This window comes from Nelusetta ayraudi, unplaced genomic scaffold (assembly GCF_046127955.1).
Source record: "Nelusetta ayraudi isolate G7.1 ecotype Tasmania unplaced genomic scaffold, CSIRO-AGI_Nayr_v1 ptg000060l, whole genome shotgun sequence".
Taxonomy (NCBI): Eukaryota; Metazoa; Chordata; class Actinopteri; order Tetraodontiformes; family Monacanthidae; genus Nelusetta; species Nelusetta ayraudi.
This window is the reverse complement of record NW_027466110.1, coordinates 5,093,798-5,116,887: the sequence shown is the minus strand read 5'-3', so window position 1 is coordinate 5,116,887 and position 23,090 is coordinate 5,093,798. Positions and strand designations below refer to the sequence as shown.

The following is a 23,090-nucleotide window of genomic DNA, read 5'->3' as shown; positions in this document are numbered from 1 at the left end:
TTTCCGCGCGTTACATCATCCTACCACCCCCCCCCCCCCCCAACAACAACACCACCACCACCACCAACACTAACACCACCACCACCGTGGTTGGAGGGCGTTTGAACATCAGTCAGCCATCAGCTGTTTGACGAGCAGAGCAGAGTTCGGAGGAGGATGAAGGTTTGGATACGTTACAGCGGCGCCGCTGCACAAAGACGGCGGCTGCACGCTGATGCCTCCGCTAAGGTACGACGGGCCCCGGAGACAAAGGCTCCGCACACTCCGGGTGGGTGTCAACCACCAGGGCCATTGTGCGGCTGTTTGGGGACGTTTGTGCGTTTTTGTTTTTTGCTCTCTTGATCTCGGCTGCGTCGGCGTGAAACAATTTCCCATGGTTTCAGACTCCAGGGGTGATTTGCGCCACTTATTTTTTTTTGTTGATATTTTTGGGAAAATATCAATCCCTACCCCGGCTGAGGTCCACCCCCTCCCTCCAGCCACCCTCCCTCAGGTGGTGATATTATGAAGGCGAGCACACGGGCTCCACAGAAGTGGAACAGTGGCGTCCGGGCCGGAGCGTGTGGCCAATCGCTGTTCCCTGTAAACATCAAGATAAGCAGCGCGAGTCGGGAGCCGCGCCGTAGTCGTCGCCGGGGCCTCTTTTCAGCGCGGCGAGCGCGATAATGAAGGAGTGGCGGGGCTGGAGGTGGCGGCGGCGGTGGCGGCGGCTCACCTGCACTTCCATGAAGGGGCCTGCGGGGGCCCGGGGCCCAGCCTCCCCACCGCCGGCGCCTTGCTGCCAATACTAATACATTCTAAATCCATTCTCTCCGCTCGCACCAGCAGGCTCCTGCAATCTCCTCTCCTTCCCTTTCATGCAATTAAATAGTGGAAGTGGCGAGCGAGGGGGGGGGAGCCCTATCAGCCACGCTGCACACACACACACTCTCTCACACACACACACACACACACACACACACACACACACACACACACACCCGGCGCGGCGGCTCCATCTCCACATTCAATTTACACACCTCGATATCATCATCATCCTTCTCTCTGCAAGCACTTCCCCTGCACCTCAACTCTTAGCGCTCTTGCATCCTGGGTCTGAAATTCAGACGTTTGAAAAAAAATAATAATAATCAAAAAATAAAAAAAACCTGCACACACACACACACACATATATACACACACACACACAATTAGAATCTGAGAGGATCTGATGTTTCCCTGCATCAACAGCGAGTTGAGTGACACCTCAGCCCACCGTGCTAATGCTGGATGGGGGGGGGGGGGGGGGCAGAGGGACGATGGACATGTGTGCGTGTGTGTGTGTGTGTGTGTACCAGAGTTGACTGCAACTCCACTCCTTGACTGTGCTGATGAGCTGAAGCCCCGGCCTGCAGTCTCTGAGGGGATTAGCCCACTCAATGACACTAAATTACAGGGATCAACATCAGCTCAACACATCCACTGCTGTCTGTGCCGCCTCAACTGGATCGCATTTGGATTGAACGGCGGGGGGGGAAAAAAAAACCCAGGGGGAGGAGAGGGAGTTGCGCTACGACCGCTTCGGAATACAACCGATGAATTCAAAAGAAAATAAATAAAAAGTTGGAATTTTATCACTAAAATTCTGCATTTCTTGAGAAAGATCGGACGGCGTTTTTTTTTTTTTTTTTTTATGTCAAACCGGCGCGTCGTCACAAAAGAAGGGAGTGAATCACTGAGTCGAGATAACAGCGAGAGCCGCAGTGTCTCTCCATCAGTCACAAATCACCTCCGCCGAGCTCCATTGTCGCCGACGCAGCGACGCTCGCAGGCCGACGTTAGGCAAAAAAAAAAAAAAAAAAAAAAAAGACCTTTGTGCGCCGACGCCTGAAATGGTAACCTTTGAGTCTGCGGGGCGGCTTTCAAACTGCCTGTGCAAGCCTTTCACTTGCACGTGTAAACACTTGTCAAATCCTCCACCCCGCGCGGGCTTTTACAAATTGCCTGCGCTCAGCGCACGGCGGCGGGGAGTTTGCGAGGCAGCCGCCATGGAAGTGACAAAACAGTCAGGGAGGAAGAGGAGCAAAGAGGAGGAGGAGGAGGAGGAGGAGAAGCAGGAGCCGCAAAATAAAAATAATGAAATCTGAAAATACTGTAATGAACTCGGCGGGGAAACAAGAGAGAAGATGCTGCATTCATGTTTAATCTAGTGTAGAAGAGGACAAAAGGAGCTGCGGGGTAGTTGTCTATAAATCCGGGCCGGTGCTGTTTGCCAGGCCGGAGGCCAGGCTGTATAATGACTGGACTGGTCACACAATGGTGACTGATAGCAGCTCGGCGGCGATCTGATAGCGGCTGGCGTGTTAAGCCGCTCCTTTTGCTGCGCTATTAGACAGATTATTACATTATTTAAAGTGTTTGTCCTCCTCCCATGCGTGAATCACCGGGCGAGGCCCGCCCAGATAAGCCGCCCTGCGCAGGTAGTCCGGCGCACACGTGCACACACACACACACACACACACACACACACACACACACACACACACACACACACACACACACACAACTCAAAGGCAGCAGTGAAAACTAAACAAAAAAAAGGGGGGGGCCGAGATTAAGAGCCGTGCTGTTTGCTCAGAACACAAGCCGGGCCGTAAGAGAAAGAGAGAAAAGCTCTGTCCCAACACGCACCTCTAAGACAGAAAAGAAAAGAAAAGCTCCTCAACACCCTCAAATCACATATAGGTTTTGTGCGAGCGGCTTATTATGACTCATTACACAGATACAAGGCTGCCTCTTGTTGAGAATTCCCACCTGAGCCGATCGTGTCGAACACGCATGTCACTGCGAGGAGATTAGACTGTGTAATTATCTCCTGACAGGTGAAACACTGCCGCTAAATGAAGTAATAATATTATTAAAGCCACTTGACGGTTGACTCGCAAACGCAAACGACACGGCGGCTGACACCGATCGGGGGGAGGGGGGGGGGGTTCCGTGCCGCAAAATGATGTTGGTAGAATGAAAAGGACGACTCTTTAAAGTGGCTGCCAACCTCTCCTGACGTTTGGATTTTCTTTAAAAGAAACATTTGTCGGCGAAAGAAGAAGAAGAAGAAGAAGAAGAAGAAGAAGAAGAAGAAGAAGAAGAAGAAAAAGAGCAAGACGCAAGGAAAGTTTGCTGTTTTCTTTCAAAACCTGCCCGCTTGCTCCTGCAGCACCGAGCAAAGTCCCAGCAGCAGCAGCAGCAGCAGCAGCAGCCGCAGCCGCCGCAGCAGCCGCAGCAGCAGCAGCCGCAGCTACTGGAATAAGATTTCTGATACAGCGCGCAAGACAAACACACGTGTGTCCGTGTGTGTGTGAGTGTGTGTCCGTGTGTGTGTGTGTGTGTGTGTGTGTTGACACAGTCCATGAGCCCGAACACGATGCAGTCAACGATCGAGCGCAAACAGCATTTATACAATACGGCTGTTTGCTTTTTGTTCAGGGGCACAGTAAAAAAAAAAAAGGAAAATGATAATGCACTCTTTACACATTTATAAATACATGATGGACAAATATTGAGTCACGTCGCTGGGGATGTTATTTTTTTCAAAAGGTTTTACCTCTCGGGAGTATTTTTCTAAACTGCTGCACATCCAAAGTCAGATATTAAATATTCTTCATCCTACAGGTCAAAAAACATATTTTACATAAAATATTGTAAATTCATTACACTGAGATATTGCAATTTAATTACTTTTTTAAATTATTTTTATACACAATACTGATAAATCAAAAGTGCACTTGCTACCTTTTTGTTTCAGAAAATTATTTAAGATTTGACAAATTGTGAGTCGTGTTATATGATCAAGGTGGCTTTGGGACCTTAAGTAGTTGGTGGAGAAAAAAGAATTAAGTAGCAGTCTGCCCTCTAGTGGCGAGATTTGTGAACCGCAGAGGCCACAGCAGGTCCCCCGGTGGATGTGAGCGCCTGGGAGGGACTGAATCGATAGTCCAAACACCTCAGCAGCATTTTCTGAAAAGGGTTCCAGGCCGGACGGGTGCGTGCCTGAGTGCGTGCGTGCCTGCGTGCCTGCGTGCGTACGTGCGTGCGTGCGAGAGACACTCACCAATGGGATTGACGTCGAAAAATCGCACGGGGGTCCTGAGGATGGCGCTGAACATGCTGTCGTGAAGGTTCTGAGCAGATCTCACCAGCACGTGGAAGAAGAGCAAACTACGGAGGAAGCCAAACACGACCGGAGTTGCAGTTAAACCTGGAAAAAGTTTAGAGAAGAGGAAAAAGGAAGTGAAATAAAAAAATCCATCATAGACATACAATGTCAGTCAATGACAGCCATGCAGGGAGCAGGGTCATTATTAAACATGCCGGACGACACACAATGAAAAGAAAAATATTCCACTCGAGCTCCTCTTGCACCTTTTTTATTTTTTGTGGGCTTCTGAATGCCGATATATCACGGCGAGCACAAAGCCTGAATGGCAGGCGACGAGGTTTGGAGTCACGGGGAGAAGAAAGGACAAGAGAAAAAAAAAAAAAAAAAAAAACGAAAGAAAAAGAGAAATCTGAACAATCCAACAGCAGAGACCTAGAAAGACGGCGCTATCTGCCCGTACAGCTGAGGCCCCAGCCACACATACAGTGAGCCTTGAAGGCCTTGGGCCTCAGCCAAGCAACTGTGGGTCTGTTCATTGAATGGCTGCCGCATTCACAGCCACAAACGGTACACAAAAAAAAAAAAAGCAATGTGCGCTCGGCGAGCATCACCTGCGTAAACACCTAGGTACAGGTCAAGGTCCAGCTGCCGAGGGGAGCTGCCATTCAGGTGCACCGCTGTCACATTGATGTGCTTCTGTTCAGAGGCCCTGTGAAAAGGGAGGGGGGGGGAGGATAAAGAAAGAAAAACAGCATGTACACAAGGACAAATAAACACATCAATGGAAAATAAAGTGTCCAACAAGAAGAGGAGGCGCGCGTGCGCACAGAAAGAAAACATGTTTGTCTTATGTGTGGAAAGGTCACTTTGAACAAAGCAGACGTGACACCAGAGGACGGGGAAAGTTTTGTGAAGCACTTTTCCATTTATTCCTTTCCATCGTCGACCATTTCCAGTCAGGCAAGGCCTTTCAGTTGGGCTCATAAACAAACCTGATGGATTTTCTTTTTTTGTATCACCCAGTATTGTGTAAAACAATTTGAAAAAAAACCCAAACAATAGTACATTTTTACAAAACAATGTGTAAATTGATAATAATAATAAGGAATGTCTCACCAACAAGCAAGCCACCAGTCCTGCAGAACAAATGTGATCTAAGAAGAAAAGAAGAAAGAAGAAATAAGCACAGAACAGTAAAATATTGGCCAGAACTGTAGTAATTTATTCCAACATTCATCAACTTGAAGCTTTCAGGGAAAGAAGAATCCAGGGAAGGGAGGTGGGGGGGGGGGGGGGGGAGGAGAGTTGACTCACATGAGCGAGAGCATTGAGTGCAAAGAGGAGCAGGAGGAGCAGGAGGTTTCCGCCTGCTCTGAAGTACTTCACATACAAATGCAGGCGGACGTCTCCCTCTGAGCGGCTCTCCTCCTCTGGCGGCTGCACCGCCTGCAGATCAACATCAGAGCGAACCAGTCAGCGAGCAATCAGCGGCGGCAGGGGGGCGAGCAACTTCTGCCCTCTAGTGGCCAAGGACGCGAAAGTCAAAAGTTTTTTTTTACTCATCAGATAGATACTGAAGACATTAAATATATGATACATATATATGTAATTGTGCAGCAAAGAAAAACATGTTCAATAACTCTAAATATGTTTTTTATGAAAGGTGGCTATTATGAAGAATTTAGTTTTTAGTTTTTTTTACACTTTTATTGTCTCCTACATAATTCCATGTGTGTTCATACGTAGTTTAGATGCCTGCAGTGAGAAACTACAATGTCAATAGTCATGAGAATGAAAGAAAAGACTTTAAATCCATGGGGTGTGCCCAAACTTTGGACTGGTAGTGTAAACGGAAAACACTTCAAAAGACTGTTTTAAGATGTGATGCTTGCGTGGTCACGACCCTACCGCCGCTCCGTCCATCAGCGAGTGCCGGGAGGAGGACAGGGACGACATGGAGGACACAGAGTGGTCGGACAGTGCTCGAGCGCAGCGGGCGGCCGGAGCCTCCTGCTTCTCCTCCTCCGAGGCGTCCTCGTCCTCCTTCAGCAGGGAGGTGAAGTCCAGGCCGGAGCCCTGCAGCTCGCTGTAGGTCCCCCGCGTCACCATGTGACCCTGGCGGCGGCGGCACAGCGGAGAAGACGGACGGAGAAAAACATGCACCCCTATAAAAACCCACTCAGAGGAAATAACTTATTGTCTGCGCGGTTGTGTTGTTGATGCAATATATATTTTCAGGTTATACGGTCGACCTTTTCTCTCTGCTGCAAACTTTTGTGTTTTGTTTGTTTGGTTGTTTGTTTATTTGTCTGTTTGTTACCGAAGTCCCTGAATGTTTCCCATGGTGTTGGAGGAGAATTGTGAAAGCGACGCACACTGAACAGACGGACGACAGAGAATGTGAGCAGCAGCGAGAGAGAGAAGGAGACCAAACATCGAGAGAAGCGCACAAAACTATTTTTCTATGGGCGAGGACGACGCTGGGGAGGGCGAAGCAGGCAAGTACACAGCAACTCCGTTCAATGACGATAAGTTGGGAGAAGGGGTGAGTTCAGTTAAAGGATCGTAAGCAACTGTTTTTGTTTTTTGTTTGTTTCACAATCAGCGCCTGTTGCTGTCTTGTCACAAATCAAAGTTCACCAGGAACCCACAAGCCACAAAACATAAAATTTACAATCTAGACGCTAGCAAGGCAATCTGATCTCAGAAAACAGAATATTTAGCCTTTTGTTTGCAGCCACCTGACAAAAAACCCATCAGCTTTATCTCGATGCCCAAACTGATGCTGCGATGTAGCTTTCACGAGGTTGGGAGGTGAATCTCAAATGATGGAACACCCACCTGGAGGTGTTGCCACTGACAGAGCTATCAGTGCCCATTGTGACATCACAAAGGGTTGATTTTTTTTTTTTTTTTACAACGTATTCTGCTGTTGCACACACTTTCTGAGCAGAGGAACAAGGAAGTGAAGCAAAAGATGGACATTCAAATACAGGCTAGAGATGCATTATGTTGTAAGAGAAACCTGGCAAAGTGAATTAAACTGGACTATAAATCGACAAACATGACTCAATATTAATTCAGGCAGTCAGTGCAGGATGCGGGGGGGGGTAAATATGCAATGCTACGGAGACACTAGAGGCCGCTAGCGGTTGCAGGACCACACAGCACATGCAATTAATTTACTGCTCGTTTCAAGCTGCCACCACCCTGATGGAGACTAACGCACACACTCGCAACACACCTCCTTCAAGACAACTATTTCATCGGCAGCCTTCAGATACTGCAGCTGATGGGTAACCAGGATACGGGGCTTCTTCTTTAACAGTCCGCAGATGCACCTTGACAAAACAAATCCCCTTTAATGCAGACGGGTGAATTCCGCCGACGGGAAGGTGAAACCTGCGCTACTTTCACTCCACCACAAGGGGGTCCAGGGGTGTGACGGGGTCTTACTTCTCAAAGAGGTGGCGTCCCACCTCAGCATCCACGGCGCTCAGAGGGTCGTCCAGCAGGTAGATGTCTGCGTCCTGATATACGGCTCTAAAAAAAAAAAAGGAAAATAAAAGATGCTGCAAGGTTGTCTTCCGCATGACAGTCAGGAGAGTGAAAACACCAGCGGCTGTTACTCCACACCTGGCCAGGCAGACTCTGGCCTTCTGACCTCCGCTGAGGTTGGCCCCTCTGTCCCCCACCATCGCCAAATCACCACCTGGCAACATGTCCAAATCCTGAACAGGGTCCAAATGCAACCTTTATTCACAATTACCAGCTAGACGAGAAATTAAGCCTGTGAACACAACGCAACACGCAACAACACGCATAGGAGAGATTCTCACTCTCTTCAGGGCGCAGGCTCGCAGGACTCGCTCGTACTTCTGCCGGTTGAGCGCTTTCCCGAACAGGATGTTGCTCCGGATGGTGCCGGGTAGGATCCAGGGCTGCTGAGAGGTGTAGGTGAGCTCGCCTCTGACTTTGACCATGCCGCCCTCTTGGCTCAGCTCCCCCAGGATGGCACTGAGGAGGGACGACTGACACCAGCAAACGCAGGTAAATCAGGATCGACACAGCAGTTCTTGTGCGTTTGTTGCTGAGACACTGAAGCTGTGATACTACAATTGTAAGTACAATTGTGTGCACTGCTGTAAACCCCAAGCACAAACCTTCCCGGCTCCGACAGGTCCTATTACCGCCACAAGCTGCTCAGGCTTCACTGTGAAAGACACGTTCTGTAAAGTCGGAGCCTCCAGCATCTGAAAGAATAAAAAAGCAACAAACAGCAGCAGCCAAGAGTCAGAGTTTTGACCTTGTTGTCACGCTGAGTGTTTTTGCACTTCCTGAGCGAGTCTCACCTTGTCCCAGTAGCAGACCAAATCCTGGATCTTCACCACACAGTCCTTCTCGTTCACAGGACGCAAACCTCGATGCTGAGGAGCAACTTCATCCAGCTGGAGGAAGTTCTGGGAAAGCATTTGAGAGATACAGGTCACAGCAGCCAATGCACTTTGGTTGACGACAACGAGGACTCCACGGTGCGCCAACCTGGATCCTCCTGATGCTGATGAGACACTCGGAGAGCTTCTCGATGGCGAAGGGAAAGAAGAGCGTGATGGTGAGTCGCACGGCGCCGTAGAGGGAGATGGCCAAGAAGACGGTGCTGGCGGACAGCTGGTTCCCCGTCAGGACGAAGACGCAGACGGTGACGAAGATGATGATCTTGCTGGCCACGAAGAAGGAGGCCATGTTGAGGCCGCGCAGGTAGGAGCTCCTTAAGATCTTGGAGATTTCCAACCTGTGAAATAAGAAGGAAAGAAAAACTCTTTTTTCAATCTTCGGGATCCGCTCAAGGTTTCTGCCTTTCGTCAGTAGACACTCATCCAAAAGTTTCGAAGAACAACTTAGTAGTCAGACTAACCTTCTGACCTCATCCACCAAGGTGGCAAAAGGCTCCTCCCACGCGTACATCTTGATAACGCGGACGCCAGAGATGACTTCGTTCATCGTGCGTATTCTTTCATCCGTCAGGACAGCCGTCTCCGCCCTGGAACGACCGGGCGGAGTTCAGAGGGTGCGCCAGCGCAACGAACCAAAAAGCTCAGATCTGCACCCCATCAGTGAGACGCAAACCTCAGCGTGGAGAACAAGCGTCCGAACAATATTTGAACCGGCATCAGGATGAAGAAGACGGACATCCCGGCTAGGCACGACGGTCCGATGGCGTGCATCAGCAGCACTATCACGGTGGCCGCCTGCAGGGGGGCGATCCACAGGAAGTGCAGGTACAAGGTCACCTGCAACAATAAGACGAGACTCTGGTTGAGTAAGTAAGCAGCGGCTAACATGCTAATGTCGATGGTTTAGGGCGGATCACCTCGTCGAACTTGTTGACGTCGTTGGACAGGAGGTTCACGATCTGCCCCGTGGTCGTCTTGGCAAACGCTTTGCTGCTGAGACAAAGAGCCTTTGCCGAAACAAAAGGCATTCAATTCAAATTCAAATAACTTTATTTCTCCATTAAGAACTTAATTTGTGTAAAAGCATCAGTGCGTATACAGTTGATATATAAGGCAACTCAACCAAAAAAAAACGTCATAATAATGAAAAAAACGTCATCCGCAGGGCAATCACATCAAGTGCTTAGTCTTAATGGCTGTAAGCCATAATACAACTGCAATACAGGTAATATATAGGGCTAAACACAGATACAATAGGACAGAATAAATATAAAAAATAAATATAAAAATATAAGTCCCAACATTCCCAACACTCTTCCTCTCTCTCTTTCTCCCTCTCTCTCTGTCCTCCTCAGGAATTAACACTATTTGTTTGTATAACTTGATGATTAGAATTATGTCCAGCATAGCAATTACTTCCTTTTACGTTATCGGTTCAGGACTTGTATTACGTTATTGGCCTATTACATTTCAAAAACGTACATTATTGGCTTCTACAGGCAATGATTAGAAGAACTGTTTCAAAACAGAGGTTCTGCGAGACGGGCACAGACGGCCACTAACCTTCTTGTATACCACGTGGCAGACGGCCACGCGGATTTTCATGCCGACCCGCTGGACGTGGTAGAAGTAGAGGTGGTGAAGGACTGCCAGGGCCATGGAGGTCAGGGAGATGCCAGCGGCGCAACCGTAGGCCTCGCGGGCTGCGTCTGCATCGCCAGGGTCGTAGCTCTCAAAGTACTGGATGATCTTCCCGAGGAGCAGCGGCTGAATGACCTTCACGACCTCCTAACATCAAGAAGATAACAGCGAAACAGTGCATCGGACCTTCTCCAGGAAAATACAACCCAGTTCTTTTAGGAAAGGTTTTTTTTGGCGAACCTCGATGAACATGTACGTTCCAATGAGTGAGTACGACCTCCAGTAACACCGGACCAGGGCTTTGCTGAGCTGGGGTGAACGCAGGTCTTTTGCCGCCTGCTGGACCTCTCTGTCCCAGAACCTTTACGATGTGCAAAATAGACAGAAGCAACATATTTGTAAGAATTGGAACAACAATTTTTAATTTCTGGGATATCAATGACATTTGAGTGTTCCTTTTGTGATGTCACAAATGGCACTTTGTTTTCACCCTGTCAGTGCATCTTGCATGTGAAAGTTCTAACAAAGCACCAGCTTCAGCAGGAAGTTGAAAACTGGCTGCAAGCAGAATTAGAAATGCTGGTTTCAGGATATAGGCCGACATTTTGATTATTTTTTGATAGTCCATAAAGAAAAAGTGAAGATGTGAAAAAACAATACAATACAAACACACACAATCAGGGCTGTTCTAGAAATACAGGTGCCGGCTGTCTGAAAACATGTCTCCACGGCGCGGCGTTTTATTGGTGCGAGAGGAGGAGACAACTTGTCATGTGACCTGAGACGTGTTTCCTATAAATAGACGTGCTCACCTTCACTTCCCAAGTCAACGCTGACAACAAAGCTGCTAGTAGTCTTTCCAACATTCACAGTATGTTCTGCTTAAGAGGTGCCAGGAAATGGGGGGGAGGGGGAGGGGGAGGGGGGTTGAACACAGATGGTTTTCCCCACGTGATAACAGGATCACTTTAACATCTTGTGTTAGTTGTGAGGAAAGGCTGACAGTGAACCATTTGCTTGTACTGCTAAGCAGCCTTGCAGGAAAGATTCCCAAGGGGTGCCAGGAGGACGTCTGAACCTGCTGTTAAACTCCAGAGGGAAAGTTTGACCACCGCAGGGGAGGGAAGTGTCATGAACAGCAGTAACCTTTCACATTTAAACCTGTAGCGGTGCACAACCGCGGAACGTGAGTATAAATAACACACGCTGGCCTCAGCGTGGAAGCTTGGTGCGACCGTTTCATGGAGGCGGTTCATAATCAGTTTGGGTAAATCGGTCTGGGGGTCAGCTGGTGTTGGCAGTGGGGCACGGAGGGTCAGAGTGTCACGCGATCACTGTAAGTGATAGTGTTCTGAAAGGCAGGGCCTGTTCTGTTACTATTATTTGGAGTTAATAGGGTTTTTTTCTCTCTAAAAAGTGCACACTTAAATTTTTAAGTGTAACATAATGTCACTGGGGACCCAAAGTATTAAACCCCAGTTCGCACTTTCATTGTCAGTTTTTCTTTACGCACAAGGGGGACCCCTCACCCCCCCCCCCCCAAAAAAAAAAAATGTTATTTTCCTGTCTCATTTTGCTTTATCAGATTCACCTCCTGGCTACTTTGAGTTCAGGTCAAAAGACTTTAAGCTGTTTTCACTTTCCTTCATGTTCAGCCTAAACACTTTTTCTAGTATAGTGACACAACTTGGACAAACACCAATTAGAGCGCTGTTATACGTGCGTGCTGGTGCCAAAATATGACGCAAGCTTCATTTGCAACACTGACTGTTTTGTGTTCGAAGCACACACAATGCAGAATTCACTCCGCCAGTGTGTTTTCTCAAACAATAATGCATGTCACCGGTGTGTCTGTGAACCCTAGCAATGATGTGATGTCACAAAGGGCACTACTGACCCCTCACTGTTACCTCTACCCAGGTTAGTGACGTTAACGGGACCGTGTCAGAGCAGCAGTGTTATTTCTGTCTTCTTACAAGAAGCTGTAAACTAAGGGTTTTTTATTCCAGCTCTATAAAGATTCCTGAATGATTCCCTACATGAAGTGGCTCCACCGCAGTGTGGGATGAAAAAAAAATAAAGATCAACAAAAGGCCCTTAAACAAGACCTTCAACTGGACTTCTCGCAGAATGTGCTGGAGTGTGAAGATATGTTTTTTTAATCACTTCAGTCTCACCATTGTAGCTCCTCCCCAAGTCTGTCTGATGCATCCTCGGGCAGAACCTTATACATGTCGTCTTGCTCCAGCTTCTTCTCATAGCCGAGCCTGAACAAGGGATTCAGCCAACTGGTGGCGAAGCACATGAGATGATGGATTAGTGGAAGAAAACACTGCATGGAAAAAGTAACATTGGGAGGATAAAAAAAAACAACAACTCAGTTTGTAGTGAAAGTGACAGAATGTTAGAAGTGTAAAAACCAATGCATGGCTGCTCTATAATATGAAGGTGGTCAGAATGTAAGAGCAACTGAATGTGTCCCCCCCCCCCCCCCCCCCTCCAAAAAAATCTATACATTTTTATTTCTCTGCACCACTGCTTGCTCCATTACAGAGCACGGTATTAAATAATCCAGATCCTGAGCTGCCTCCTTGTTGTGGTTTATGTTTGTGGTGCGGGGATGCTGAGCAGCAGCCAAGCCATCACAACCAGGGGGACGTTCTGCGTGGAGAGGCCGACGACTGTCTGTCACGCAGGAGAGCCCCTTCTCCATTCATCTCGTGTCAAACACGGCTGCCAGCTTTTCTTACCAGAAGAAAATCTTGGAGAGGAGATTAGCGGAAGCCGAGGGATTATCCTTCACCTCCTTTCGCAGCGGTTCCATGCCCCCGTAGCAGTGAGCGGCCGAGCCGGAGAGACTTTCTCCGCGGGCTCCGCTGGCAGAAGCCGATCGATCAGCGCCCGGAAGTGGGGCCGCGAACACAGCGACGGGCCGCCCGCTGTGCACTCCTGAGCTCTGCCGTCCGACCGCGTCACACTCACCGGCATTCAGAGGGATTACAGCCGGCCAAGGGAGACAGACGAAGCCGGGTCGGCCAGGAGTCAGGTGGACGGACGGAGGGCTGCGTGGCTCCGCCCACACGGCTGAGATTGGCTGACAGAACAAGTGCCCGCCAACTCTTTTCTTAAGAAAAAAATGTGTCATGAAATGAAACTTACTGTCGTGAACTCACCGGCAACGTCTAGATAGGATGAAAGTCGAAGAAGCTCGAAGAAGAGAGAAACGTTGTTGTTATGATAATATGTCGAATGTGTTGCAACGTCTCAAAAATAATGATAACGCGGTTATGCGGTGACATGTAATCATACGTTTCGTCGTATCGTCCAATTCTCTCGAAATGGTGACTTTATATCTCAAACTATTTATGTCTTCTTTTACATAATGAGATACCTTGTCACAATAATGGCTTAATATGTGGAGAAGTTGAGACTCTTGAGACTGATTGTACTGTAAAAAAAAAAAAAAAAAAAAAAAAGGGGGCTGCAAATTTACAGTGAATTACTGGCTATTAGTTGCATTACTTTCACAGTGATTTTACTGTAAATATTAATATAATAAAATCACAACTGCGTATTGTAATTTAACAGCTTTCACGCCACAAAATTACTGTGATGTAGCAGCATGTAAACTGTAAAACAAAAAAAGGAGGAAAAAATACAGCTATTGCCTGTTTACATCCCCTTTTTAGTCATTTATTGTGTTAACACAGAAGTGGATCCGGCTTTCTCTAAAAATAATAATAATAATAATAATAATAATAATAATAATAATAATAATAATAATAAATACAATATTTCACTGTGAAATAACAGTTAAAAAAAATGTTGATTTCACAAAAAACTCTTAAGACAGTATTTCACTGTGAAATAATACTGTAAACTATCATGAAATCTTGGTAACATGTAACAGTGTGACTTCTCAATATTCATAAATACTGGGTCAATATTTTGAGATGCAATGCCAATTTCCTAAATATTTTGAAGAAACAACATGTTTGGGTTTTTTTGTTGTTTTTTTTTTTTTTAAAAAAAAGAAAGAAAGAAACAATGAACAGCAGTTCCACGAGACAATAACACTTTCAAATAGGCTGATTGAAAGAGAACAAGAAACCATTCCTAGAGTGGACAATATGCTTATCCTGTTTTGTCTGTATTGCAGAAGTATCCAAATAAGGATTCAGGAAGATGTTCTGTCCAGACATTCTGTTAAAATGTAATAAAAGTTCAGGCAATAGCTTGACCCATATTAGCATAATTTGCCAGAGCAAGAATAATTTTCAACCACAATGAATGCAGATTTTCTGTACCTCATGTGTCTCTTAGAAACATTGTCATATTTAACACAATTAAAGATACAACCTCAGAAATATTGACAAGTGATTAATTAAAAAAAAATAGTCCATTGGTTTCTGGCCTGCATTGATTTGCTGTTCTATTACAGATCAAAGGAGTTTCATTCAAAATGAGTGAAATGTCTTATCTTACTGCGTACAGACAGTGGCAGAGGCGAGCTGGTGTTTTAAGGAGCAGGACGAAGCAAAACCATGACTGCTGTATCTTTGGGGAGGTCATTTGTCATCATTTGTTAGATCGTCTTGATTCAAGACGGATCAGTTTTGACAACTGTTGCAATTTAGCTCTAAATTCAATACCTGATATTCAGATTAATAACTCCAAATGGTTCTTGATTGAGAGCAGGGAGCACAATATACACCAGCTGCCAATTATTAGTTGCTGTGTCACTTTACATTGTGTGGGGAAATGGATGAACTAGTGTCTGGACTTTGTCCACCTGCATCCCGTTCTCAAGGTTACTCATTAGTCCTCTGTTGGTTTTCTGTGTTAATGTGACACTCGCCCTTATTTTTAGGCTGAGCATCTCCAAAACAAAAAAAGAAAAATATAATGACTAACCGCCAGCTCATGCTCCCCTTACCATGTCACTCCGGCCCACCGGCGGCCATCTCTGGCCATGCGAGCTGTAAATCATCTCAATGAAACACATGTCCACAGTGTAATTTGCTCGCCTGCAGGAGCTTCCATTTCTTTGCTTTAAAAGAAATAAATATCTTAAGGCACCAAATGTCAGCCGTCCAGATTCTGGCCTTGGTCAGCGGCCTGGCCGGACTGGGAGCCACAATTGGTGCCACCGTCTCCAATGAATGGAGGGCAACCAGCCGGGCGTCCTCGGTCATCACTGCCACCTGGGTACTCCAGGGTCTGTGGAACAACTGCGCTGGGAATGCCATCGGAGCAGTGCACTGCAGACCTCATCACACCATCCTCCAGCTGCAAGGTAAGCAGGCGAGGGTCAAATAGTGAGCGTGAAGTTTGTATGAGTTCCCAGATCGCTGCATGAGGCGTGTGTCTGTTATCAACGGAGACGTGGCCACAATCGCGTGTGATCACAGCTTTGTGTGAAGACAAAAAAATGCACAGAATGTCAGTGTGTCTCATGACTGAGAGCAGACACATATGTCCCAGCTTTGGTGCCAACATAACAAATCTGTTGATTAGTTTGCACCCACAGTTATGACGCAGTTATGTTTAACTTTTGTATAAACTGTTGTACAATCTTTAACTGTATATTTTAGAATGAGCAGTGAATACAATTTAAAACGGAACCTTGAGATCAAACTGTATGCGATATTATTCGCAAATGAAATGGAGAGGAACAAAATCCCTCATTAAAATTCTCAGTCAGTGAAGGTGTCTGGCAGCGTCTGGAGTGTTGAATTCTTCCGTAATGATCAGATTGTTTCTTTTACAAGAGATTTAAGACTTTCACCATCGAGTACAATTTCATTGACAAAACAGTAAATAAAACTTAATATACAGAGTCACAAAGATGTAGAAAGCTATCATGGAACAAGTTTAAGATTTACCCATATATGACGAAATCAAATGCTTCTGGGAAAACCAGTAAAGAATCATCTCTGATCCAGATTATGGATCACAAATTAACTGTGGCAAATATGTAAGCCTTTGCTGGAGACGTCCGACTGTGTCTCGTGTCGTGTCTGTGACGTCAACAGAGGGAAGTGCGTACAGGTCTGATGTTTTACCCAGTAGTTGGTCAATACAGTAACAGTCACATTAAACATACTATTGATGAAATCACTCCTCAGTTTCTTCAATATACATTTCAAATTTGTTTTATATGGACGAGATTGTGCTGCTTGTACCTTAAATGAAATTACTGTTGGAACATTTGACTTGACTTGTTTTTTTTTTTTATGACACCATTTATTTCAGAGACTAATTATCTTGAACAATAATGTTATTGGAAGTTTTCTAATGCCTTTTTTTTGTTGCTTTTGTTTCTTTTGAGGTGATATTGTAAAGCTAATATACTGAATTGTCGTTGTTCATTTATTTATTCATTTATTCATTCATGCATGCATGCATGCATTCAATCAATGGCGTTGGTGTTATTTTTGCCCCTTTGTTAAAGAGCAGCTCTTCCCTAGCTCCACCTGCAGGGGGCCAGCAGTGTGACAACAGAGCCGTCATGTGCAGTGAAGCTCCAGCAGATGGGGCTCTGACTCACACTGAATGGCTTACTGACTTAGATGTAATTTCCTCTTGTGCTGAACTTCAATTTATTGCCTTTTCATGAGTCAACGAACATGTGACAGGGTGTTTCTGAGACACCGATCTGTCATTTGGTTAATGAGCTATCAGCATCTTACTGTGTGATGTTTTTAGGAGAAAGTTTACAGACCCCGACAAGGACACATTCAGAAGCAAGTGCAATGTAAAGGGCAGGACATGAAGCATCAACATACTCTATATTGTATCCTGTAATACGCCAATAGAGTATTTTATCATTTTTATCCTCATGGATTAATCTAAAGGAATCACTTTGTTATGTTGGGAAAAAGTGAAACAATTCAAAAAGAAAAAAAAAAGCGAGAATGGACAAGAAAATAAAAATGTCAGCTTCATCTTTAACCTACTGAATCCCCATGCCATTTTGGCAGTGCATGATAATGGACATTTGTTGTGGGGAAAAAAGCTGTACTGTATATTGTTCTTATAGAAAATTACATGATTTGTTTTTTTGTTTCAAGTAGTTTTTAGAAAAAAATGCTAAATACTTAATTAATCCATCATTGTATTTGTTTATTTATTCAATGTAATTACATTATGTTATATGTTCTCCTATTTTAGAATATATCAGTCTTTATTGTTTAACCTCATCTACCCTATGATACTTGAAAGTATTTTTCCTAATGATGCCTATTATAATCACCTACTTTTTTTTCCAAATCAGATCATCACTTTAAATGTTATCCTCTAAGTCCATCACAGACGAAGTTCAATCTTGTATATATTTATTTATTTTTGGCCACGTCACTTCAGTCATCTGACGTCTCAGTTCCCATCATCAGTGACGTGCTGGAGGCATGTGGGCGGCAGTAGACGCCATCAGAGTCCATTGGTCACTCGTTGATGTTTAAGGTGAAGCTCCTCCCCCATAATAGAAGAGTCCGGGACACATTAACTATCAATCACAACCTATCCAAACGAGCGGGCTCGCTGGCCGGGGGGGACACGGTTAATTTCAGGTCCTTGCACCGCTGCGCGGACGACTCCTCTTCTGCAGCATGGGCGGCATGTTCCAGGAGATTGCCGCCTTCGTCCTGAGCACGTCCGGGTGGGTTCTCGTGTCCTCCACCTTGCCGACGGACTACTGGAAGGTGTCCTCCCTCGACGGGACTGTCATCACCACAGCGACATACTGGTCCAATCTGTGGAAGGCCTGTGTCACCGACTCCACTGGGGTCTCCAACTGTAAAGACTTCCGGTCGATGCTGGCGCTGGATGGTCAGCCACTTTTCAGACTTATTACCGGAATACTGGGTTTATGCCTTTGAGCGTTGGCGGATTGGCTCTTTAAACAGGTCACGTTGAATTAATTTCTGTATCGTGGTGTTTGTCTTTTACTCGAAGCGCTCAAGTTCGTCCCATCAAGCGTCCCGTAAGTCTCCTTTCCAACATTTAGACAACTAATCAGCACCAGTCCCTTCAACAAATCCAAGGTGAAGTTCATCGCCACCAAGTGCTAATAAAACACGTCAGAACCCAATGCTTCTCCTTAATGGACAACCCATTTACCTACCAAATAGGTCAATGTTTAGCTTTCCTTCTGGGAGCCTGAAAGCCCTTGGAGGAGATTTACTGGTGACCCTGAGGCATTTTCTCCCACGGGTGACTAATTTTAGGGTTAACCTCGGAGGTAATATTTGTCCCGGAGTCCCATTCGAATCGGAAAGGTTTCATCCCCAGGGCCGTCGGCGAACGACTCAGAAGTGCGGAGGGGATTCCTTGTTTGAGATGTGAATGGGTCTCCGGCTTTCCTCGAGTGCGACTGTGGCCACACACTGACTGATCTGTGCCCTCTGCCAACAGGCTACATCCAAGCGTGCAGGGGCCTGATGATCGCCGCCATCTGCCTAGGCTTCTTCGGCTCCATATTCGCACTGGTGGGGATGAAGTGCACCAAAATCGGTGGTAGCGATGGAAGCAAGGCCAAGATCGCATGCTTGGCTGGTGTGAACTTTGTCCTGAGCGGTAAGCTAAGTGAGATGGTCAGTCAATCGTTGAAGCACAAGTGTCTGAATCCTGTGATTCGTCCTCTCCTCAGGCCTCTGCTCGCTCACCGCCTGCTCCCTGTATGCACACCGCATCACTACCGAGTTTTTTGACCCTATGTTTGTGGCACAGAAGTAAGAACTGCAGCTAGAGCATTTCATGTGGCACTCCGAATAAAAAAGATAACTACAGCTGTTCCCTCGCACAGGTACGAACTGGGTGCGGCTCTCTTTATTGGCTGGGCTGGGTCCGTCCTCTGCATCATCGGTGGCGGCATGCTCTGCTTCTCCATCGCAGGTTCTTTCACTAAAAGGTCAGCAGATCTTCCTGTCGTCGTGCTGCTCTCTGACAAAGCTTTTGCAGGTCCTACGGGTAAAAAAAATCCACCTGTTACTGTTGTCTCCTTGCAGTCACAACCGGAGCAGCTACACCTACAGAGGCGCCGCTTCTCGCTCTCATCTCTCATCCCACCCCCCAAGAGGTCAGGTCACCAAGGCGGCGAGCCAAAGGGCGCCTCCAGAGTACGGCGACTTGCCCCAGATCCAGAACTTTGATAAGAATGCCTATGTGTGACCTTTGTATGTGTGAAAGAAACCAGGTTGAAATGTGTATAAAGGGGTTAAAAAACAGCAACACAGACCTGCAACACTCAATGTTATTGTCCATGTTTTCTATCCAGCGGCAGCAGGATTCAATGATCTGTGACTAGATTCAATTATTCACGTGTCTTTTTAAGGGTGAAAATAGAAAATGTATGAAAGTGTTTACTCTCACATGGCTGGGGATCTTTTTTATTTTTTATAGTGCACTTAGTGTTGAAAATATGTTGTGATTAATAGCAACACTTGCTCCTGAAAGATAATGTGGCTATTTTTTTATGTTGTTCCTTTTAGTAGTGCACATTATATAAGACAACCGCTCTGCCAGTTGTATCTTTAACTGTAAGTGAGCCGCGCATTTTGTTAATCTGTAATGACGGTGTTTAAAACGGTGTTGAACAGGGATTGTGTTGTCCTCCCGTTTTTAATCATTAACTTCACATCTTGCCGCGATCTCGTCATCGTCTGCACATCGGGACATGGATCGAGGTTCAGAGAGTGCAGAAATAAAACTGTCTGAATGACGTCTCTGGGCTTCTTTTGTCATCAGATTACATCATACCTGCTCATCAAGGTGTGCCAGTAGCTGAGTGATTGTGTCAGCGTTGTACTTTTTTTGTAGAAATGTGAAAATACTGTGAAAAAGTGAGTATTTTCAAAGCCATTTTTAAAGGGAACCTTAGAAGTGGCCAAACGTTGACGCTAATCACCAACTTTGAGTAGTTGCCTGCACGCTCCTCAAAGTTTACAGTAAACGTCGTCAGCAGGTGGCCAGCGCGTCAGTTTCAGACTCAGCGCCCTTGCTGATAAGGCGCCCAGTCAACAGGGAACTCTCTCTCGTGCACACGTTCTCCCTTGCCAAGATGAGAAAGCGTCTGGTCCAGATCTTCGGCTTCCTGATCTCGTCACTAGGTTGGACGTTCGTGCTGTGCACTATGGCCATGGACTACTGGAGGATCAGCCAGCTGGGGGGGCAGGGAGGCTCCTTCATTATCAAGGTGGCCTGGTACTGGTCCAACCTGTGGAAGGACTGCTTCACCGACTCCACCGCCGTCACTAACTGCCGGGACTTCCCCGTGCTCTGGTCCGTCACACGTAAGTTATGTGTTACCAGTGCGCCTTGAATGGCCAGATGCTAGATTACTTGATTAGATTACTTGAGAGGAACTGACTAAATGTGTACAGTAGTTGATGTCACAATGTCAATGAGTGCGCTCATTGGGCATAATGTTTTGCAGCAAACAAACATCTTCTACTCGTATGAAAACAGTAGAAAAATGCTGTTTGCACGTTTTATTTTTGCATCTACCTTTAAAAATAAACACATGTGAACAAAATCTGACTGTTTGCAGTGTTGTGGGCCAACACTTTTAAAAAAAAATTGAATCACTAATTAACGTGAGGTCAGCATTTCATACAAACTTTTTGCAAAATGTGTATGAAATGCAATGACGTCTCCCAAGGTCAATAGCGTTCTCTCAGCGTTCACTCGGCCCCAAGGCGTCACGAAAGCCTTGAAGCTTAACTCGTTCCGCTGAACTTTGGCCCACTGTGTGTCTCCCCAGAGTTTGTACAGGGAGTGCGCGGGCTACTCATGTGCGGCCTGACTCTGGGTTTCTTTGCGGTGGTGCTCTGTTTCATCGGCATGGAGTGCACTTACATCGGCGGGGGCAACAAAATCAAGGACAAGCTGCTTTTCAGCGGAGCCGTGTTCCACTTCTGTGGAGGTGAGTGCAAATAAAATAAAAAACGGAAGAGGAGGTGGCAAAGACGCCTTGCCCTCATGCTCCCCTTGTATTCAGCAATACGTCTGTTTACAGGTGTGGCTGATATTGCCGCCTACTGCTTATACATCAACAGGATCGCCAGGACAACCTTTGCTGCCAATCTGGCGCCTGGAGTCCTGAGGTACAACTCAACAATCACATTAGCCCTCAGCGTCACTGACGTAATTGGCAAAATATGCAGAAAAAAACAGCATGTCCATTTTAAATATATACAAATACACATATTACATATAAAATAGAAGAAAATATGTGTATTTGATTAGTGTACTGTGATAATGAAAAGCACTCACAAGAAGTTATTGATGTTATTATTGCAAAGACAGTTTTTAATAAATCTTGGGATTTAAATCTCTTCTTAACTTAACTCTAACTTATTATGATCTCTTTTATTTTTACCTTATTCCAGGTATGACCTCGGGACTCCCATATTTCTTGGGTTGGTGGGCTGTTTCCTCATCTTTTTGGGGGCCGCGTTTTACACCGTGACGGTCTACCGAGTAATCATTCCTGAGAGGTACTGAAAATCCCCCACATTCACTGTTTCATTGCTTCTTTTGAAGCTCAACGATGACCGTCATCTCCATTTTGGTCTGCACAGCACAGCCGTGTATGCCTATGGCGGAGGAACGTACATGGACCCTCGTTCCAAAGGCAGAACCCTGTACACGGGCTACTACAGACCCTCCAGGCTCTACGGATCTTACACGGGCTCAGGACGATCTGGCAGCTCCAGGATCTCAAAGATCTCTCAGACGACGCCAACGAAAAACTCAGACCGGGACGCGTTCGTGTGAGGGCTTTTGCAAGGGGGACTGGGAAATATGCAGTTTGAATCTGACATTATAATCCAGCCAGCGCACTAAACGCTGTTACTTTCACACTGTTACATGGGTGGAATTTAGGATAAATTTTAAGCTCGGGCTGGTTTTGACTGTGACATCACCCCATGAATATTTAATGCTGTGTTGGTCTCAGAAATTTATGTTTGTGTGTTAGTGCAGTGAAACACTCACACACACACAGACACACACACACACACACACACACACACACACACACACACACACACACACACACACGTTTGGAATGCTCAATGCAGCGGCTGTGTGTTTAACACGCACCCGCACAGCTTTTTAAAGAGACTGAAAAACGTTGGGAGCTCACATCTTTGAAAGCCACCGCACGTTTGGAGCATTTGTTCAAAAGGACTTGCTTGTTTGCTTCCTGAGAAAGACACACACATATGTGTTTGGTTGTGTGTATAATTGGGGGTGATATGTGGAGTCTAATGTGGAGGTTGAAACAGTCAGAGAAGAATATGTGTAAATATAATTAAAATAATGATTATTTGAAAGCCACCCCTTAGTCATGCAACTTCTAATGAGCCGAACGAGGGCAAAAAGAACTTGTACTTTCTGTCTGTACTGTCTTGTACTTTTGTATCTGTTAGTGTTTTGGAATGTAACAGAATGTAAATAGATATATATTGTAGGGGAGGGGTTAATCCATGTATTAATGAATAAATGTTTGACTTTTTATGACGTAATTGCAATAAACTTTTTATATGTTGAATTCACACCATATTTAAGTTTTTGTGTAAAATGTCTCTCACTGAGACACTTGCAATAATTTTTTTTTTTTTATCTTTAGGGTTGATTTTGTCAACATTTCTGACCTTATTTTACGATTTACTGGGAACAGGAATCCTGTTTATGATTTTCTGTCACTGGTCAGATTAGAATCGCTGTTGAAAAAGTTGTTTAAAAAAATAAATAGATACCTAATAACAAAGCAGACAAGCTGCTCATTTGACTTCATTTTTATGCAGGAAATATATGTGGTAATGTTAAAAAGTAAAGAAAATTCTCACCTC

General features: G+C 45.7%; 4 protein-coding genes across 9 annotated transcripts in view; 3 read left to right on the top strand and 1 right to left on the bottom strand.

Moving 5' to 3' along the window:
• Positions 1–13,359, bottom strand: part of LOC142897522 (ATP-binding cassette sub-family C member 4-like) — a 38,466-nt gene extending 25,107 nt beyond the window's left edge. The window contains exons 1-19 of one of the 2 annotated variants that reach the window (XM_076039921.1): positions 13,037–13,359; positions 12,411–12,521; positions 10,474–10,594; positions 10,156–10,380; positions 9,510–9,599; positions 9,266–9,429; positions 9,054–9,179; positions 8,681–8,930; positions 8,491–8,598; positions 8,302–8,391; positions 7,978–8,169; positions 7,775–7,869; positions 7,595–7,681; positions 7,383–7,479; positions 6,047–6,253; positions 5,453–5,584; positions 5,255–5,292; positions 4,750–4,847; positions 4,091–4,237 (exon numbers count right to left, since the gene is read on the bottom strand). In XM_076039921.1, coding sequence (XP_075896036.1) covers positions 4,091–4,237; positions 4,750–4,847; positions 5,255–5,292; positions 5,453–5,584; positions 6,047–6,253; positions 7,383–7,479; positions 7,595–7,681; positions 7,775–7,869; positions 7,978–8,169; positions 8,302–8,391; positions 8,491–8,598; positions 8,681–8,930; positions 9,054–9,179; positions 9,266–9,429; positions 9,510–9,599; positions 10,156–10,380; positions 10,474–10,594; positions 12,411–12,521; positions 13,037–13,221 — 2,563 coding nt within the window. In that variant the 5' untranslated portion in view covers positions 13,222–13,359. Of the gene's footprint in view, positions 1–4,090; positions 4,238–4,749; positions 4,848–5,254; positions 5,293–5,452; positions 5,585–6,046; positions 6,254–7,382; positions 7,480–7,594; positions 7,682–7,774; positions 7,870–7,977; positions 8,170–8,301; positions 8,392–8,490; positions 8,599–8,680; positions 8,931–9,053; positions 9,180–9,265; positions 9,430–9,509; positions 9,600–10,155; positions 10,381–10,473; positions 10,595–12,410; positions 12,522–12,983 lie in introns of both variants that reach the window. The other variant, XM_076039922.1, reaches the window with a different exon arrangement.
• Positions 1–23,090, top strand: part of dnajc3a (DnaJ (Hsp40) homolog, subfamily C, member 3a) — a 168,732-nt gene that overhangs the window by 130,897 nt on the left and 14,745 nt on the right. The window lies entirely within an intron of this gene.
• LOC142897667 (claudin-10-like) lies at positions 15,183–19,954 on the top strand. 4 transcript variants are annotated; one of them, XM_076040152.1, is made up of 5 exons: positions 15,187–15,529; positions 18,649–18,810; positions 18,884–18,965; positions 19,040–19,144; positions 19,242–19,534. In XM_076040152.1, the coding sequence occupies exons 1-5, from the start codon at positions 15,316–15,318 to the stop codon at positions 19,402–19,404; spliced, it is 726 nt and encodes a 241-aa protein (XP_075896267.1). In that variant the 5' UTR covers positions 15,187–15,315; the 3' UTR covers positions 19,405–19,534. The 4 variants fall into 4 exon arrangements, with proteins under 4 accessions (XP_075896264.1, XP_075896267.1, XP_075896263.1 ...); XM_076040151.1 differs by lacking the exon at positions 15,187–15,529 and adding an exon at positions 17,436–18,063; XM_076040149.1 differs by lacking the exon at positions 18,884–18,965 and having other exon boundaries at positions 15,183–15,529; positions 19,242–19,954.
• Positions 20,061–22,795, top strand: LOC142897665 (claudin-10-like). Of its 2 annotated transcripts, none has more exons than XM_076040144.1 (5): positions 20,061–20,525; positions 20,996–21,157; positions 21,251–21,338; positions 21,624–21,731; positions 21,821–22,795. In XM_076040144.1, exons 1-5 carry the CDS (start codon positions 20,294–20,296, stop codon positions 22,047–22,049), a joined length of 819 nt encoding a protein of 272 aa, XP_075896259.1. In that variant the 5' UTR covers positions 20,061–20,293; the 3' UTR covers positions 22,050–22,795. The 2 variants fall into 2 exon arrangements, with proteins under 2 accessions (XP_075896259.1, XP_075896261.1); XM_076040146.1 differs by having other exon boundaries at positions 21,816–22,795.